Source organism: Salvelinus sp. IW2-2015, linkage group LG22 (assembly GCF_002910315.2).
Source record: "Salvelinus sp. IW2-2015 linkage group LG22, ASM291031v2, whole genome shotgun sequence".
In the NCBI taxonomy this organism is placed as follows: domain Eukaryota; kingdom Metazoa; phylum Chordata; class Actinopteri; order Salmoniformes; family Salmonidae; genus Salvelinus; species Salvelinus sp. IW2-2015.
Window position 1 is genome coordinate 6,042,264 of NC_036862.1, and position 19,673 is coordinate 6,061,936.

General features: G+C 45.5%; 3 protein-coding genes across 6 annotated transcripts in view; 1 reads left to right on the plus strand and 2 right to left on the minus strand.

The window, feature by feature from the left end:
• The window catches only part of LOC139022765 (uncharacterized), an 8,187-nt gene extending 7,802 nt beyond the window's left edge, over positions 1–385 (minus strand). The window contains exon 1 of the mRNA XM_070433902.1: positions 238–385. The gene's annotated coding sequence lies outside the window, so the exon portion shown is untranslated. The remainder of the gene's footprint in view (positions 1–237) is intronic.
• LOC111949708 (uncharacterized) overlaps positions 1–19,673 on the plus strand; it is a 387,379-nt gene that overhangs the window by 114,929 nt on the left and 252,777 nt on the right. The window lies entirely within an intron of this gene.
• LOC111949635 (protein phosphatase 1 regulatory subunit 37) overlaps positions 4,180–19,673 on the minus strand; it is a 48,727-nt gene continuing 33,233 nt past the window's right edge. Inside the window, exons 5-14 of one of the 4 annotated variants that reach the window (XM_023966972.2) lie at positions 19,219–19,338; positions 17,213–17,363; positions 16,932–17,087; positions 16,380–16,492; positions 11,774–11,915; positions 11,451–11,617; positions 10,316–11,239; positions 8,951–10,253; positions 8,721–8,819; positions 4,180–4,912 (exon numbers count right to left, since the gene is read on the minus strand). In XM_023966972.2, the coding sequence (XP_023822740.1) occupies positions 8,731–8,819; positions 8,951–10,253; positions 10,316–11,239; positions 11,451–11,617; positions 11,774–11,915; positions 16,380–16,492; positions 16,932–17,087; positions 17,213–17,363; positions 19,219–19,338 (3,165 nt within the window). In that variant the 3' untranslated portion in view covers positions 4,180–4,912; positions 8,721–8,730. Of the gene's footprint in view, positions 4,913–7,472; positions 8,820–8,950; positions 10,254–10,315; positions 11,240–11,450; positions 11,618–11,773; positions 11,916–16,379; positions 16,493–16,931; positions 17,088–17,212; positions 17,364–19,218; positions 19,339–19,673 lie in introns of those variants that run through there. The other 3 variants (XM_023966971.2, XM_023966970.2, XM_023966969.2) reach the window with 3 other exon arrangements.

Consider the following 19,673-nt stretch of genomic DNA (forward strand, 5'->3'; position numbering starts at 1 on the left):
ACACACACACACACACACACAAATTTACCATATGTGATCTGACTGAAATACATAAATCAAAAAGTGAAAAACAATTACCGGTAGCCTAATGCAATGAGCAATGATGTGCTCTAAAAATCAGAGCAATTAAAATTAGGATAGTCTGACGACAAAAAAAATCCCTGACAAATGGTTTGCCACTATCACTTTTACATAGTGTGAATGAATATTTATATTATTGTTTTAGAGTTTCTTTACCTTTGAGGCGCGGTAGATCACAAGCGTCAAATAATCACCTGGTAAATGGCGGCGAGATAATACGTCCACATTTGCGCTTCTGCGCACCGAATTAAAAAGTTTCCTCATGTGTTCTGCTCCGTTATTCTCTCTCCTCTCACTCTTTTTCTCTCCCACGCCCACCAAACCCCCAGGTTATAATCGCTGTCATGTGAGGGGATTCGCTCTCATCATCCTTCATTATCCCCAGTCTGCTGTCCCGTTCCCTTGTGTGGGTTAAGAGGAAAGCCCACCCACCCATTTAACCCTTTACTGCYCACACATCAAAAAAAGGTAATGCTGAGTGAAAGTAATTTAAACCTGAGCAAAGATTATACCATACTGAACAAAAATATAAACGCAACATGCAACAATTTCAACAATTTTATTTAGCACCAGTTCATATMARGAAATCAGTCAATTAAAATGAATTAATTCGGCCTTAATCTATGGATTTCACATGACTGGGCAGGGGCGCAGCCATAGGTAGGCCCACCCACTTGGGAGCCAGGCCCACCCACAGGGCAACCAGGCCCAGCCAATCTGAATTAGTTTTTCCCCACAAAAGGACTTTTTCACAGACAGAAATACTCCTCAGTTTCATCAGCTGTCCGGGTGGCTGGTCACAGACAATCCTGCAGGTGAACAAGCCGGACGTGGAGGTCCTGAACTGGTGTGGTTACACGTGGTCTATGGTTGTGAGGCCGGTTAAACGTACTGCCAAATTGTCTAAAACAATGTTGCAGGCGGCTTATGGTAGAGAAATGAACATTACATTCTATGTCAACAGCTCTGGTGGACATTCCTGTAGTCAGCATGCCAATTGCACACTCCCTCAAAACTTGAGACATCTGTGGCATTGTGCTCTGTGACAAAACTGCACATTTTAGAGTGAACTTTTATTGTCTACAGCACAAGGTGGACCTGTGTAATGATCATGCTGTTTAATCAGCTTCTTGATATGACACASCTGTCAGGTGGATGGATTATCTTGGCAAAGGAGAAATGCTCACTAACAGGAGGTGACCAAATACTTATTTTCCACCATAATTTGCAAATAAATTCATAAAAAATCCTACAATGTGATTTTCTGGATTTTTGTTTCTCATTTTGTCTGTCATAGTTGAAGTGTACCTATGATGAAAATTACAGGCCTCTCTCATCTTTTTAAGTGGGAGAACTTGCACAATTGGTGGCTGACTAAATACTTTTTTGCCCCACTGTAGTATCAATAAGAATAAAGCTGTGTCATAACGTCAGGGGGAAAGTTCCTAATAAAGTTATATCCATCATAAAAACTCATTGTCATACTTAACCATGCTTGAGCGACCACATCTGGCTCTCCAAGACATGAGTGGAGTCTTGCGGCAACACAAATGGCATCCCTCTGCTAGGGTTCTACGTTTTGATGGTCGTGATGAGACAGAAAATAAACGATAGACACTTAAAAACATTTTTATTTTTTAAAAACCTTTATTYAACTTGGCAAGTCAGTTAAGAACAAATTCTTATTTACAATGATGGCCTACACCGGCCAAACCCGGACGATGCTGGGCCAATTGTGCGCCRCCCTATGGGACTCCCAATCACGGTCGGTTGTGATACAGCCTGGAATTGAACCAGGGTGTTTGCAGTGATGCCTCTAGCACTGAGATGCAGTGCCTTAGACCGCTGCGCCACTCGGGAGTCCGAGTCCAACTCAAGATTTATTGACAACCGGTCAGCAAGAGAAGCATATGAATAGCATACAATCTTCTAAATACATGTTAGATTACATCTTACATTCAGCAAGCTAGGGACTTTCCTTGGTCTCAGCCTATGAACTTCATACAGGATTGTCCAGGTTTGTCTTGTGATGGTCATGCTGACATGCCATCATCCCATGATACACAAATAGGAGGCTTAGTCGTGCCCTGGACATATTATGCTATTACAAACAAAGGAGAACCCTTAGATTGAGAAGATCAACTCACCATCCCATGAGCAACCCATACTGGATACATACTAACCCACATGAGCACCACATACTACACAAACCTATCCCTCTGTAACAGAGTTGGGAATTCCAACCCAACCTGGGTGCAAACTCACAACCCTTTTCTTCCCCTCCATCCATGCCAGTGTAGATGCAGCGGTGCCAGAGCCCCATCTCAGACAGCTCCTCCCTGCCTACGTGCAGTCCAGTGGACAGTGAGCCAACAGGCTAGATGAGGGTTGACACCACAGAAAAGTCCCTTTCACCCTTATACCAACACGCCTGCACATTCCTCAGGCCCTGCTAAGCCCAGGGAAAGGCCTGGCGAGGAAGCATTTGATCACTTGCCACTGTCCTTAGAAAATAAACTCCCTATAAAGGTTGAATAGTTGGATCCTACAGATTTTATGATCCTTTAATAAAAGAAAATAAGGTATGCGTGACGTCAGCCAGAGTAGCAGGTAATTAGGTAGCATGTTATCCCTCACATACATTCTCAGGTTAGAGCTGCTCTTTCAGCATTGCAGTCACACTCAATCCAATCTTTGCAAAAATTCAAACTGAATGTGTGTCCAGAGGTTGGCTGACTGACAACTTGCAAAATATTACATATTACAAGACATAGCATAATATAATATCAACAACAATGTGGAGTATTTGTTCATCTATAAACCTACACAGTATATTACTTCCCGGCACCTGTCGATTCTATGGGATATCTGTGGATGTGCATAATTTCCCTCTACCCTCTTTTCAACGTCTTGTGCTCACTCTGCATGTCATCACAGTTATGACAGTGATGTTTGGGTATGTTGTCTGCAGTGGTGGAAAAGGTACCCAATTGTCACACTTGAGTAAAAGTCAAGATACCTTAATAGAAAATGACTCAAGTAAAAGTGAGTCACGCAGTAAAATACTATATGACTAAGTCTAAAAGTATTTGGTTTTAAATATACTTAAATATCAAAAGTAAACGTAATTTCTAAAATATACTAAAGTATTCAAATATAAGTGTAAATCATTTCAAAGTCCTTATATTAAGCAAACCAGACGACACCATTTCATTGTTTTTATTTATTTAAGCATAGCCAGGGGCACACCAACATAATTTACAAATAAACCATGCTGTAYGTATTATTTTCTTTAGGAATGTAGTAAAGTAAAAGTTGTCAAAAATATAAATAGTAAAGTACAGATACCCCCAAAAAACTACTTAAGTAGTACTTTAAAGTATTTTTTACTTAAGTACTTTACGCCACTGGTTGCCAAAGGGAAAAATTTGCCAGAACGGACACACAAGACTGAATGAGTTTGGTCTGTCCACTGACAGTTAGTTTAATAGCTAACACTGCTGACCATTAACTTTCCAAGACAACCACATTAGTTTATCAACTAGACACCAGATTGTTAACTTGTTAATGTTTATGGCACATCTTCTCTGTCCGACCTCTGGTTTCACTTAGTGTGCTGGGACAGAAAACTACAGCAGTGTCAACCACAAAAATTGTACTAAACACAGCTGAGGAACACGGTCGACACTGTGCAGGTGGTCAATTGGGTTTCTGTCTTACAAATGCCACACAATTCATCACCAACACAATAACTGTGGCATATACAGAACATATAATGAATACATTGAAATATGTATAGTGCTTTTCATTACAGAAACTCTAAATCAGGGAAAATAAATATAGATGCAATATACAATAAAAACAACAGTGGTCCAGTAATATAGGCTATGAAAATGACAGTCTGTAGTAGTAGGTTTTAAGGGCCATTTTTTAAGTTCTCATGGACGAAGTGGCTCTCGGATGGTCAGGGAGAGCATTCCATAGACGAGGGGCAAGGGAGCATGAAGGCTCGGTCTCCCATAGTTTGGAGACGTGTATATGAACCTAGCTCAAAAGAAGGGTCAGGCAAGGCAACAAACATGAAACCAAGAGACATGAGAAATTAGGAAACCCTTTATTTCAACCAAGATTATACACAAAATCCATAAATGCAGTAAAACTTTAACCCAAATAAACAAAAACAAGATATTGTACCTTCATAGATAGTTWAGAAGAACACATTATGAGATGTAGGTGAATCTACAAAACACCACAGGTCACAATATTGCACAATATCATTGCTTATATGATCCACCTCATAAGTCTGCATGTACTCTAAAGACAACACTAATGTATTTCAGGTGAGGTGTACTGGGAGCAGAAAGCTACTGGACTACTTCTAAGTTTACTGAAATTAAAGGTGAACGGGGAAGCTGAGAAAAGCAGACGTAGAACTGAAGGTCACTTTTAATTAGTTTTCAGTGTTGCTTTCCTTGTGGATTTAAGCCTTTTCATGGGTGGCAGTTTGGGCTGGGGAAAAGTAGAACAAAATAAATACTTGCATAGATACAGTAGGAAAGGGAATAAACATGAAGGAAAATGAGCTATTACATGTTAACGTTAGCATGGGTGTTGAGTTAAGTTTATTCCAGAAGGTCCTGCCCTTAGTCTCTCTATCCAATCAGATCACACATGTCTACTGTACAGAAAGAGAATGGTCCTTAAATGTATTTTTACTCTCTGTAATTCAGGGAGCTTTGCAGATGCTGAGTTTCGCTTATGACGTTTATGTTTAAGGCTTTCTCTAGCCCCCTCTCCTTTCCTCTCTCATGATCTTTCTTCATATAAGCACCTGGGGGGTGGGAGGGTGGGGTTGGATTAGTATTGGCTGGAATTCCTTCAGAACAGAATTATTAATAAAAAGAGAACAGAATCCCCCCCCACACACAATCCCCTCGCCCCATGAGCCTGTCTCCGAGGGGAGCGGTGAACCGCCTCACCCCTCAACGTCCCATCTTAAAGTTTGGTCACATTTTTGGAAAGTTCAGATTGAGCCATGCCATCTCCTGAAATCTGATGCAAAGACGGACCTATTGAGTCTTGACATAGTAGAGAATAAGATCCATACCAGAATAGTACTGAATGCTTGGCCAAGATGCCACTTCATACTTCAAGCATGCCATGTCATAGTAGTACGCAATTGCTGGTCCGAGTGGTCTCAATGTTTTTTTTTTTTAGAACCATCTCTATATCAGTACACATGTCCTATTGGCAAAACAAAAACTAGAGAAAAAAACATGATAGAAATCCATAGAATACATTGAAATGAGATAAAACAATGGCAAGTATCCAAAACAGATCCTGTTCTCTCAATACCTCTCTTGAAAGAGGGGTCACTAGCCTGGCCAAGCTATCGGTCAGCTCTTGTACTGGGCCTTGGACCTGGTATGCGAATCAGATTTCCACCATTGTTATTGCAGTTCCACATTGTGTCCGTGGATTCTGTGTGAAGTGGATTACTACTTTTGTCTTTTAGATCTCTGACAGGTAACATTACATTAAGCCTCTTTATTCCTTCAATACAAAGCAGTATCACCTTGCCTAATACAACTCAGACCAGGTCACATCCCATCAGAACGAAAGACGACAGGACAACACCCATTGAGATACACAGTATTCTTATTCCATATCTCTGACGCACCAGAGATCATCATACCAACCTGATACCAACAAAGGTGATAGTCATTTTGCATAGGCAGTCTCTCACTCCATCCATCCATCCATCCATCCATCCATCCATCCATCCATCCCTGCCTTCCTTCCTTCCTTCCTTCCTTCCTTCTCTCTCTAGTCTGGTTCTAATGTCTCAAAGCTCCAGAATTTGTTAAAATGTGGGTTAGAACACTTTTGGAGCAGGCTTATGAAACACTACCAAAGGCCTCCTACAAAGACCTTTTTTAACTTGATTGAGTCTCTAAAACTGATGTGCTGTGACATTGTCAGTTAAAGCCATACCATTTCCTTCCTCGTATAGAAAGACATTTTAGGTCCATGTCACCTTGACCAATAAATTCCTCTTCTCTACATCTGAATAAATGGAATATGGCCATTGGCTAATTCGCTTAAAACATACACAAAAAAAAGGGGGAAAAAAGAGATTAACATGGAAACACTAGCAGCATTTCATTTGCTTGTTGATGGGATGGTACTAACCAGCGGAATAGCAGTGCAAAATAGACTTTCAGACCTACAGTACTTTGTCCTAAATGATGGTCCGTCAAATTAAATATTTTCCGAAAATTCCAAATAATTTCCATGCAGAACATCCAATAAATCAATGCAGTTCCCAAAGAGAGTATTTTCAGTGAAACACTCCGTCACTTCATTAGTCAGTACATGCATTTATTTGAGAGAGGAACAAAAATGTTTTGCCATACATATCTGTGATTACCAGCACATTTCGAATTAATTTAACAAATAATTAAAAATTACTAAAAATTAAAGCATTACAAACAGCGGGGGCAGCACAGACATGATTACCTGGGCTGAGAAACAACCTGGTTGACCAGGGGAGACAGAACAGTGGGATTGAGACAAGGGGCTCTATTCAACCAAAACCTATATCCAGAGGATCCCGCAGCTGAGACAAACCTGTATTCTTCTTGCACTGTAAGAAAGCACCTTTTTGCCTTACCCTGGAACCTTCTAGATACTGGTTAAATAGGGCCCTTGGTACCTGGGCCATAGGTTCACAGTGTTGGGCATTCAGGCTCACATATGTCCCAAGATGGTATAAGACAGAGGGACCCCTGTGTTCACTCAAACGTTCACCCACCTGTTTATATCAATGTCCTCCTGGTCTACAAGGAAAACACCAATATCCCCAGCGCTCCCTGGTGGTCTTAGCACAGCGCTGTTTAAGATGTACAGTTTCAACACAGGAAGTCTCTCAGTCAGCATTTTATCAGAGTGATGTGAACCATCACTCACATAGCTCCTCCTTAGGAAAACGTTCATTTTCACAACTGCACTCCCCCCCCCCCCTCCTATTGCCATATCCGTTGATCCGCCACCCAGCATACTCTCATCTACCCCATACCCCACCCCCCAAAAATAAAAATAAACGTAATAATTGCTCTAATTTGAATCTGAAATATACACCAAAAATGGGGAAATCTTTAGAAGCAAACCCCATGGAAAATAACTAATAAAATGAGGAAGAGAAGGGGAGAAAAATAAATCACACGAAGGCTCATACAACTATAAAATAAATACAAAATGACTGATTTCTCCAAGCAGTAAAACAAAAAGAGATTAAATTAAACCTAGTCGAGTCGAAGGCAACATTTATCCTGTGTTGAGTTGGGAAATGAGATGGCACAGTGTTGTACCAACAAAAAGACAAAGAAAGATGGAGGACTGCTTTTTATTTATACTCCTATTGAGTGTCACACTACATTTATCACTCTGGGTCGGACAAACAAAAAAAATCCACCTGGAATAGAACGTCTGATAACTGTCCAGTCGAGAAAAAGACAAGAAAAAAAAACGGTAGACTTTCTCCGTAATGAACGGCATCACTCCGTCAAAGGCAGACATTTTGTTATCCAACATTAACAGAGGTTCCCAGAAACTTTAGATTGGAGTAACTCCGCTATCTGATTATTAAAGGAAACTCAACATCATTTGTGACTGAGACCGTGTGCTTTTGGCAGATGACAGATGGTTTGGGTGTTCCAGAGCGTTGCTGGAGACACTGCAGGGGACGATTCCTGAGGGGGCCAAAGCGAACGGAGAGAACAGAAAAGAAAAAACGGTCACTTTGGCAGAGATCCCTTACGAGGTGGTGGGGGGGGGGACAGATAAAACTGTAACACACACATTCCTTGGTTATAAAACCCCTCCGTTTTCCCACTGTATTGTCAGAGAATGACACACAAAGCCAGTGGGTCCTCTTGTCTGGGTCCCACACTGTCACACACAGCTGTGCACACTCTCTTTCGTCCAGCAGAGGGCAATAGTATGGTTTTGTGTCAGTGTGCAAACCCACGACACTATGAAGAACACACGTCGGGGTGGAGCAGTGGTGAGCAGTGTGTGTCCTGTGTCTTTGGTTAGCGCAGTGATAAACCCCCTCCGTCCCTCTCAACCTCTTTCTCCCCCCCCCCCCCCCCCCCAGCATGAGCGTGGTTTCCTGATTGACGGAATGTAGTGACAGGCAAAAGGTTAGTGTGATTTTCTTAGTGTCCATTCTTGTTTTTTCTTTACAATACAGTGTGCGCGCGTTTCAATTGAAGTGAATTCCTTATATACTGTGACGAAGCTCAATGATTATTGTTGTGTGTATTTTTTGTTTGACTTAGATGACAACTGGTCCTCTGTTTTCATAGAGAGGGGGTGGTGAGAAGTTCGTGGTAACAACAACCAAATTGGAGGAGCAACAAGCCGAGTCACAGAGACAGAGACGATACGAGTCCTGTGTACCTCTCTCCTACAGAACCACCGCAGAACAAACAGATAGGACCGATATTAGAGCACACATTGTATTATTTGATATAGATCGGCCAATCTATTTTTGGGGTGTGTTACCACAAATGTGTCTAGCGTGTGTGGACTGTACATTGTAAAGAGATCCAGGAGATTAGTAAGTGTAGGTGTACCATGACACAGCTATGGTGCGTCTCTTCCAGTCTCCAGGCTGGCCTCCAGCAACAGCTCCTCCAGGTCCTGACCACAGCTCAGCTCTGCTGTGACACTCACTGCAAAATACACACACTTTGTCAGACTGTGTGTGTGTCTGCGAGTGTACCATGTGTATACCGTATGCATGTGTCGGTCACACCCGTTGTCCCACTACAGACAGGGTGTTCCCTCAGAGCCTGTGACTCACCGTGCTCCATCACACAGCTACCAGGCCCAGGCTTGGGGCCCTCGGGGTCCAGCAGGTGAAGGGCGAACTCTGGCTTCAGGCCGTTGGGAAGGGCTGAGCCCACCACTTCCTCCACTCTCTCCCCCTCGTCCGTGGAGCTCTCGTCTGGGGACTCCTCTGCCTTGGGAGGGGAGCTATGGCCCTCCACCTCCAGGGAAGTGTCTGTCTCGGCTGGAACAGGTGAGGGCTCAGCGGGAAGAGTGGTCTGTGATTGCCCCTCTGGTTGAAGCTGCTGCTTCTGTAGTTCCTCTAGAACAGGATGTTGTTGTTGCTGCTGTTCCACCTGCACAGGAAGTGCCTGTTTTGCTAGTTGCTGCTGTTCCTCCGACAGATACAGTTCCTGTTCCGCTTCTGCTACACTCTCCGTGGCTCCCTGCTCAGAGGGACTCTCTGGCGCCACCTGTCGCTGTGCCCATGGAAGTGTCTCTACCGGTTCCTGTTGCGGGGGCAGAAGCTCAGAGTCTGGCTGCACTGTTTCAGGCTGTGACTGGAGCGGTGCTGTTAGAAGCAGACTCCCCAGGGGCTTCGTATTAGTCTGTGTAGCTAGCTGAAGTGCTAACGGTTGCGGCGCTAACGGTTGCTGAACTGTGTCACGAGCCTGTTCCGGACTCTGGTCCTGCTGTGGAAGCCGTTCTGACTGCATCTCATCTTCCTCCTCTGTGTTGGTTTGAGACTCCGCCTGTTCACAAAGTGTCTCTTCTACTGGGTCCTGACTCTCCTCCTTTTCCACAACCACCACCACCTCCTCTCCTTCCAGCGCAGCTTCAGTGGACTGCTGCTCAACAGCAGACTGTTCTAGCTGGGGCTCTGTAGCTGTCTCTACCATCTGCTCCGTCTGTTGGGGTGATGCTAGTGTTGCTGCTGCTACTTCTGTAGGAAGGGAGGGTGAGTGTGATGGCTGGGCTGCTGTTAATGGGCTCTGCTCCGCCAGTACAGGTTGTGAACGGTCTAGAACTCCCTCCACTTCCTCCTCTGTGGGCTGGGTTAGGAGGTTGGATGGTAGTTCTAGCGTCTCCGACAGGTCATTAGGAGTCTCTACTACGGTCTCCTCTGAAGGGGGTAGCTCTGGCGCAACAGGACTCTGCTCCGTCTGTTTAGGATCGACCGTCTGTGGTTCGTCTGAACTCTGGACCAGCTCCTGTGTCAGTGGTGTCGGCGTGGTCTGGGGCTGTGTCTGTTCTGGCAGGCTCTGTGTCACCACCTCCTGTGTCAGTGGTGTGGGCGTGGCCTGGGGCTGTGTCTGTTCTGGCAGGCTCTGTGTCACCTCCTCCTGTGTCAGGGCGGTGTCAGGCGTCGGCTGGGCTGTTCTGGCAGGCTCTGTGTCACCTCCTCCTGTGTCAGTGGTGTGGGCGTGGCCTGGGGCTGTGTCTGTTCTGGCAGGCTGTGTGTCACCTCCTCCTGTGTCAGTGGTGTGGGCGTGGCCTGATGCTGTGTCTGTTCTGGCAGGCTCTGTGTCACCTCCTCCTGTGTCAGTGGTGTGGGCGTGGTCTGGGGTTGTGTGCTCACCTCCTCCTGTGGGGGTTGTGAAGGAGGATGTGGTTGCTGTGTGGTTTCCTTCACTAGTGACACCACCGGCTCTTTGGAGACCTGGGGCTTGGTCAGGCCAATCTCCCCCAGGACCTGTTGCTGGTCAGAGAAGCTCTCGACTCTGGTCACCATGAAGATCTTGTGGCCCCTTCCGGGGCTCGACACAGAGATACAGCGGCCCGGCGAGGGGGGCGTACCGGGGGCCCCCGTGGACTCTGTGACGGTGATCCCTGAAATGACAGACCCCGTAGCTGGTGAGGCAGAGGGGGCGGGGGGCGTCTGTGAGGCACTGAGGGGGTGCTGAGTTGTCGCCGCTCGGACTGAAGGACCAGTGTGTTTGGGGACGGGGGAGACGGAGGGAGCTTTAGAGAGAACCACCTCTTCCTCCTCTTCGTCGTCCGTGTCCGAGTCGGACTCCAAAAGCGAAGGCAACACCACTCCCTCAGAGCTCGCTGCCAATTGGCTTTCAGTCAGGCGCTCAGTGTCTTTCACTCCTTCCTCTCCTCCCTCACACTCACTGTCTTTCCCATCGTTATCAACATGCTCGCCGGAATCAGCTCCGTCCTCCTCTATGGTTCTGTCCTCGGTGGCGATCTCGGCCATGGAGGCCGAATGCATCTGCTGCTCGGTCTCCTCCTTCTCCTTGGCTAGGATGAAGTTCCGCTTGCAGCCGTTCTGGATCTCAGCCAGCAGGGAACGCTGCGTATCGATGAAGCTCTTCACCTGGGAGGCAGAAGGAAAACACAAATGCATGAGAACTAGGTGAGATCGGGGCTTTCTACATTGATGTTCCCGGTCTACTTTAACCCTACTCCCCCCAACCCTACAAATTCATCTGGACAATGTATTACAAAGGACAACCGGCATACAGTCCCCACTCCTCTCTGTACTTCTCCCCATCTCCTCCCTTTCCCCATTCCCCCCTCTCTCTCACAGTCTCTTTCTTGGGCTCTCGGTCCAGGTCGAGGCGTAGGAGGGAGGTGTTGACTTTGAGGGCCAGGGAGAGGGCCATGAGGCCCCCTGTCTTGATCTCGTTCTCCCTCAGGTCCAGACGCAGCAGCCGGGGGCTCTCGGCGACGAACTCAGCCACCGCCACGGCACCTGACATACAGTACAGGGGGAGCGGAGATACAGGGCTCAGCTCAATGCCGTTTCACACACTAACAGCTCCATTTACTTAGTCAATGAGGGTTTTATTTTAAACCAAAAGTATTTTAATAGCTGTAAATATCTAAATAAGAACACACAAACACACACCCTCGCAAGACAGCTTGGTGGACGCCAGGCCCAGCCGGAGCACCGAGCGGTTGGCGATCAGACCGTCCTTCAGCTTGTGGACCCCCTCGTTCCCCACAGTGTTATGGCCCAGATTTAGGGTCTCCAAACTCTGGGTACAGGGCTAGAGAGGGAGAGAGAGAGGAACAGGTTTTACACATAGCATGGGATAGGGGGCAGCAAATATACTGTGACGTATGATGCAAAGTACAACACACTACAAACAGATGGCTGTATCCATCACTTTGAAAATGGATATGTATATACAGCGCATTCGGAAAGTATTCAAAACCCTTCCCTTTTCCACATCTTGTTGCGTTACAGCAAATTTTCTAAAATGTATTAAACAAAAACAAATCTCAATCTACACACAATACCCCATAATGATAAAGCACATTTTTTGCAAATGTATAAAAAATAAAATAACTGAAATACCTTAACATAAGTATTCAGACCCTTTGATATGAGACTCGAAATTGAGCTCAGGTGCATCTGGTTTCCATTGACCACCCTTGAGATGTTTCTACAACTTGGAGTCCACCTGTGGTAMATTCAATTGATTGGACATGATTTGGAAAGGCACAAACCTGTCTATATGAAGGTCCCTCAGTTGACAGTGCATGTCAGAGCAAAAACCAAGTCATGAGGTTGAAGGAATTGTCCGTACAGCTCCGAGACAGGATTGTGTTGAGGCACAGATCTGGGGAAGGGTACCACAAAAACAATTCTGCAGCATTGAAGGTCCCCAAGAACACAGTAGCCTCCATCTTTCTTAAATGGAAGAAGTTTGGAACCACCAAGACCCTTCCTAGAGCTGGCCGCAAAGCCTAACTGAGCAATCGCGGGAGAACGGCCTTGGTCAGAGAGGTGACCAAGAACCCAATGGTCACTCTGACATGGCTCCAGAGTTCCTCTGTGGAGATGGTTGTCCTTCTGGAAGATTCTCCCATCTCTGCAGCACTCCACCAATCAGGCTTTTATGGTAGAGAGGCCAGACGGAAGCCACTCCTCAGTAAAAAGGCACATGACAGCCCGCTTGGAGTTTGCCAAAAGGCACCTAATGGACTCTCAGACCATGAGAAACAAGATTCTCTGGTCTGATGAAATCAAGAGAAAACTATTTTGCCTAAATGCCAAGCGTCACGTCTGGAGGAAACCTGGCAACATCCCCACGGTGAAGTATGGTGGTGACAGCATCATGCTATGGGAATGTTTTTCAGCGGCAGGGACTGGGAGACTAGTTAGGATCAAGGGAAAGATGAACGGAGCAAAGTACTGAGAGATCCTTGATGAAAACCTGCTCCAAACCGCTCAGGACATCAGACTGGGGCGAAGGTTCACCTTCAAACAGGACAACGACCCTAAGCACACAGCCAAGACAACACAGGAGTGGCTTCGGGACAAGTCTCTGAATGTCCTTGAGTGGCCCAGCCAGAGCCCGAACTTAACCCGATCAAACATCTCTGGAGAGACCTGAAAATAGCTGTGCAGCAACGCTCCCCATCCAACCTGACAGAGCTTGAGAGKATCTGCAGAGAAGAATGGGAGACACTCCCCAAATACAGGTGTGCCAAGCTTGTAGCGTCATGCCCAAGACTCGATGCTGTATTCGCTTCCAAAGGTGCTTTAACAAAGTACTGAGTAAAGGGTCTGAATACTTACGTAAATGTAATATTTCAGTTTAACATTTTCCATGAATTAGCAAATATTTCTAAAAATCTGTTTTTGCTTTGTCATTATGGGGTATTGTGTATAGATTGATGAGGGAAAAAAACTATTTAATTTCAGAATAAGGCTGTAATGTAACAAAATGTGGAAAAAGTTGAGGGGTCTGAATACTTTCCGAAAGCACTATATGTATGTATGCATGTATGCATGTATGCATGTATACACAGTACCAGTCAAAAGTTTGGACACCTACTCATTCAAGGGTTTTCTTTATTTTTACTATGTTCTACACTGTAGACATCAACACTATGAAATAACACATACGGAATCATGGAATAACCAAAAAGGTGCTAAACAAATAAAAAATATATTTTATATTTTTCAAAGTAGCCATCCTTTGCCTTGACAGCTTTGCACACTCTTGGCATTCTCTCAACCAGCTTCACGTGCAATTATTTTCCAACATTCTTGAAGGAGTTCCCACATATGCTGAGCACTTGTTGGCTGCTTTTCCTTCACTCTGCAGTCCAACTCATCCCAAACCATCTCAATTGGGTTGAGGTCAGGTGATTGTAGAGGCCAGGTCATCTGAGGCAGCACTCCATCACTCTCCATCTTGGTCAAATAGCCCTTACACAGCCTGGAGGTGTGTTGGGTCATTGTCCTGTTGAAAAACAAATGATAGTCCCACTAAGCCCAAACCAGATGGGATGGCATATCGCTGCAGAATGCTGTAAATAAATCACAGACAGTGTCACCAGCAAAGCACCCCCACACCATCACACCTTCTCCTCTATGCTTCACGGTTGGAACGTTCAACTACTCTCTGCGTCTCACAAAGACATGGCGGTTGGAACCAAAATTCTAAAATTTGGATTCATCAGACCAAAAGAACAGATTTCCACCGGTCTAATGTCCATTGCTCATGTTTCTTGGCCAAAGCAAGTCTCTTCTTCTTATTAGTGTCCTTTAGTAGTGGTTTCTTTGCAGCAATTCGACCATGAAGGCCTGATTCACAGTGTCCTCTAAACAGTTGATGTTGAGATGTGTCTGTTACTTGAACTCTGTGATACATTTATATGGGCTGCAATTTCTGAGGCTGGTAACTCTAATGAACTTATCCGCTGCAGTAGAAGTAACTCTGGGTCTTCCTTTCCTGTGGCGGTCCTCATGAGAGCGCTTGGTTTTTGCGACTGCACTTGAAGTTCTTGACATTTTCCGGATTGACTGACCTTCATGTCTTAAAATGATGGACTGTCATTTCTCTTTGCTTATTTGAGCTTTTCTTGACATAATGTGGACTTGGTCTTTTACCAAATAGGGCTATCTTCTGTATACCACCCCTACCTTGTCACAACACAACTGATTGGCTCAAACACATTAAGGAGGAAAGAAATTCCACTAATTCACACCTGTTAATTGAAATGCATTCCAGGTGACTACCTCATGAAGCTGGTTGAGAGAATGGCAAGAGTGTGCAAAGCTGTCAACAAGGCAACGGGTGGTTACATAAAATATATTTAGATTTTTTTTAACACTTCTTTGGTTACTACATGATGCCATGTGTTATTTCATAGTTTTGATGTCTTCACTATTATTCTACAATGTTGAAAATAGTCCAAATAAAGAAAAACCCCGGAATGAGTAGGTGTGTCCAAACTTTTGACTGATACTTATATATATATATATATATATAGTAAAAAAAAATATTATATATATATATATATATATAGTAAAAACAAATGTATTGTACGTGGTGCCTACATGTACACGTCTCTCCTATTATGAGAGTGCAGCGGAGGCAGTCATGGGATCTCGTGCATGAGCGTTAGATGAATGTCCAGAGCGTGTGTTATGCACCACTAGATCCAGCCCGTGATGGGAACGCTAGCCGACAGGCCTCTCTGAAGACCCGGAATCTCGTGTCTATGTGCCAACATTCTCAGAACGCCTCAGTATTCCAAACACCCCTCAACGTCCCGACAAAGGGACATCTAAAAAGGGACCTCATTCTAGGTTCCTCAGTTCTTAAAGAGCGACAGCTGCGATTTCATTTCTGTATTTTGATATGGCGAGGAAGTATCAGTCGTACCAAACCTGTCCACCTGGGGGTCCGACTAGGCTTCATTCCAGTTGGGTGATATACAGTACATTCAGAATATCATCCACACAGCCCTAAAAACACTTTGCCTCAGGCCTGCTGACTAAGTCCTCCACGCGGTCAAAACAGTATCATTCTCTATGTCAAGGATAAACGGACTGTTGGAGCACCACTACTATGTGCATGAGCCACCCTCCCACTGACCGACAGGCCTGGATATAGACGTCACCACCATGCTTAACTAAAAAAGGCCCAGTACAGCCGTTTCGATCTCGGAATGTTGACTGCACTGGGCCTTTAAAGCTAGGCCCAGTTCTCCTGGCAACCGGATCGGTGATAATGGCCTGTACCCAGCTTCTCTGTCCTGATAGGACGAGCCGAGACCGGCTGGGAAGGGGGAGATAGCAGTGGGAGGGAAAGGGAAAGCTGCTGACATCACTGGAAGTAAAACGTGACTGGACATCAGTCACATTAGCCATACGGGTGGGATTCTTCAGAGCGACTTCAATTAACTGTAGATCTTGCAGTGTTATGAACTTCATGTACAGAATGGGGTCCAATGTAACTGCCAACGCATGTCTATGGTTCCACAGGGATCCCATAGGGATTCATTGTCTGTTTTATACATCGTTTCTGTGGGAGAGATGTGAGGCAGGCTCCAGACACAAAAACACAAGACTGCTTAAATCAGCAGAGTCCAGGGAGCACACGCAAACCACAGTTTCCTCAACCCCATGGCTGCATGACATGTGTGCGCGTGTGTGAATGCGTGTACATCAGTGCTGAGCCGAAGCACCTCACTTTGCGGCGTGTGTTTACCAGTGCAGCTGCGAGGTAGCCCATGCCGTTGTGCGTTAGCTGGTTGTTCCAGAGCACCAGAGTGACCAGGCCTTTCCTCTGTTCCTTCAGGCCTTCACAGACGTAGGCCAGACCTGCACATCACACAGAGGGGGGGATAGAGAGAAAGAGGTTAAGGGTAATGGTTGAGCRTGGGGTTAGTTTGTGATTCAAATGACATTTGTGGTTAGAGAATGCGGTTCTTCCGTTCTTTAAAACACGTCCAGATTATTTGTTACAAGGAAACAAGAGTCGGAGTGGAACTATTTTAGTATTTTGGACTGCAAGATGAAAAACTCAACGCTGGGTTATGAGGTTGTCATGATGTGATAGATAAGGTGAGAGAAACACAGAGAGACAGAGACAGAGAGAGAGAAATAGTGAGAAAGAAAGGTTCAGACAGGGAGAGAGAGAGAGGACTGGGAGAGAAACAGAGTGAAGAGGCTGGTGTGAAGAGGCTGGTGTGAAGATGCTGAAATGAAGATGCTGATGTGAAGAGGCTGGTGAGATGATAGCAGCGAGCTGTATCCCTACCAGAGTCCAGTATGTGGTTGTTGCGGAGGTCCAGTATCTGAATGTTGCAGTTGAACTTGAGCAGGTTGCCCAGCTGTGCCGAGTCCTGCAGGCCGTTCAGCTTGTTATCAGCCAAGTACAGCTCCCGTAGGTTCATGTTCATCTTCAGAGCCGTGGCTGGAGAGAGGGAGAGATGCGAGAGGGAAGGAGAGACAAATGAGAGAAGGATGAGGAAATGGAGGCAAAAACKTATTGGTTAACACAGTGATGATTCCCTGCCCCCAGTCTTCCCGCCCTGTTACCCAGCAGCATTAGTGGTCGTCCAGAGAGCCCAGCGTTCTCTAGGTGCAGCACAGCAAGACTGCCGCTGATGCGGAGCGCCCGTGCCACAAACGGGGCAGAGTGATCCAGCAGGGGTGTGTTGCGGGCGTCCAGGTACTGCAGAGAGCTCGTCTGGGGGCAAAAAACACATGCAGTAATGTTTAAATAAAATTTCTAGTCAAATTTATTTTATAAATCCCTTTTCACATCCGCAGTTGTCAAAGTGCTTTACAGATACCCAGCCTAAAACCACTTTATTTGTATGATTTGAGAAGGAGACTCATTCTCTAGATCTCATACCCACGTCGTCATGAGTCACTGACACATTCTTCTTACAATCAAAAGGTAGAAAAAACATGGTCTCCTCTGTGTAGACATGCTAACCCATAACAGCAGACAGTTTTGTTTGTGCCTTCGGGAGGCCTGCGATCTGCAGCCCACGTACTGTCAGCTGTGGCTAATATGGACGGCAGGTAGTCTAGYGGTTAGCGCATTGGGCCAGTAAACGAAAGGTTGCTAGTTCGAATCCCCGAGATGACATGGTGGAAAAAATGACGATGTGCCCTTAAGACACTTCATCCTAATTGCTCCAGGGGCGCTGGCCGTGACCCCATTCTCCAAGGGTGTCTCAGAGAGTTGGGATATGCAAAAAAGAAATCACATTTCAAATTTGCACATAATACACACTTGTGAAATAGGACAATTATAAGTGCCCACCAAATGATTATATCTGAAAATCCATGTGCGCACAAACAGACTTGTACAGAGGATGTCTTTGGAAAATATATTGGATAATCCTCCCAGCATCCCTGGGAATGGGAACACACACACACCACACACACACACACACACACACACACACAACCCCCCCCCACCGGGTTTAACTGTGACCTGACCTCTCTTCCATAATCCAGGAACTTCCCGTAATCTGTAATCGGAGCTCTGATAGTGATGACTCACGTCACAGCGCCAGTTAAGARCATTACACCTTGCTGTCACTGGAAAGAGACATTATTCTCTAACAAATACGTGCTACGTCCAGCCAGCGATGATGCATAGCCATATCCAGACACACCTGTACACACAACCAGGCATGTATAGTACCTCTGCAAACGCAAAGGACGTCAAGCTGCTTGCTTCGAGAGTACTGCATCCCTGTGATTTGGCTCAAAGAGGCCTCGGAAGTCAGGACCTCTGCCTTSCAAACACATGACCTCCCTCCTGAATTGTCTCTACCCGTCACGCTATTGAAAAAGGCCTTTTAACTGCGCAAGGGGCTGAGGACTGAGTTTCACATATCCCCATCTGCTACACAAACACACAAGCCAAAAAGCATACTTGTGTACGTACACTAAACCTCCTGCATGCCTCGGTGCCCGATTGCAGCCCCAGGGGGTGCTTCAGTGGAGACCGCAGGCATGTCTCATCCTGATACATACCCCGGGGAGATGTCTTTCTAAACCAACAAGGGTTTAGTGTTAATGAAACGGGGGATAGGCTACGTTGCAAATCCAGTTGGTCTAAATGCATTCAATACCCTAAACATGCCACTGGATTCTACGCATTGTCATTTTAAAAACGCCCATCACTTGCTTATTATGATGGCTAAATACTGCACAATTTAAACACCTGCCCCTTAATCCCCAAAAGTCTAAATATTGGACTGTAAATTGTGCCTTCCTGTACGATACTTATGCCATAAAATGTATTCTATTCTACTGAGCCATTTACTTTATGTTGCTATTTTATTTTATTTCTTCTTATTGTTGTTTGCATTGTCTAGAAGGAACCTGCAAGTAAGCATTTCATTGGACGATGTATACCACGTGTATCCTGTACATACGACTAATAAAACTTGAAATATTTAGAAAATCCCTATCAATTAGTTGGTGATAACATCACATCCACTGTTTTGCCATTGATTCATTGCTTACCCCCCCCCCCCCCGACCCCAGTGACCCCCTGCCCAGAGGTCAAGACCTCTCACCTTCCTCATCATGTGGGCTGCGGCCTGCCAGCCGCGGGTGCCGATGTGCTTGTTGAAGGAAATGTTGAGGTGTGTGGCCGACTCATAGTACTCAATCATGTCAAAGAGAGCGGACGCACCCTGGGAGGAGAGAGGAGAGACAGAGGAGGATCAAATGTTAGGCAACACTTTACACTGGCCTTACTCCCAACTACTAAGATAAGATCACGAAAGAGAAATATTCCATACAAGTGTTGCCATACGTTCTAAATGGGAGGAAGGACTGACAGTGTTGTGCACAAACCTCTGTTACTATGGAACGACAACCGCCTCAAGGGTGGGGGGGGGGGTAGACCTGCTGGAACATACCACTGGTTGGTTGGTTGGTGAGTGAGCGTGAGAGACGACCAAAGGAAAATAGAGAAATAGGCCTATATGCTAGAAGCTGATACTACTGCTCAGACATCAACACTCCA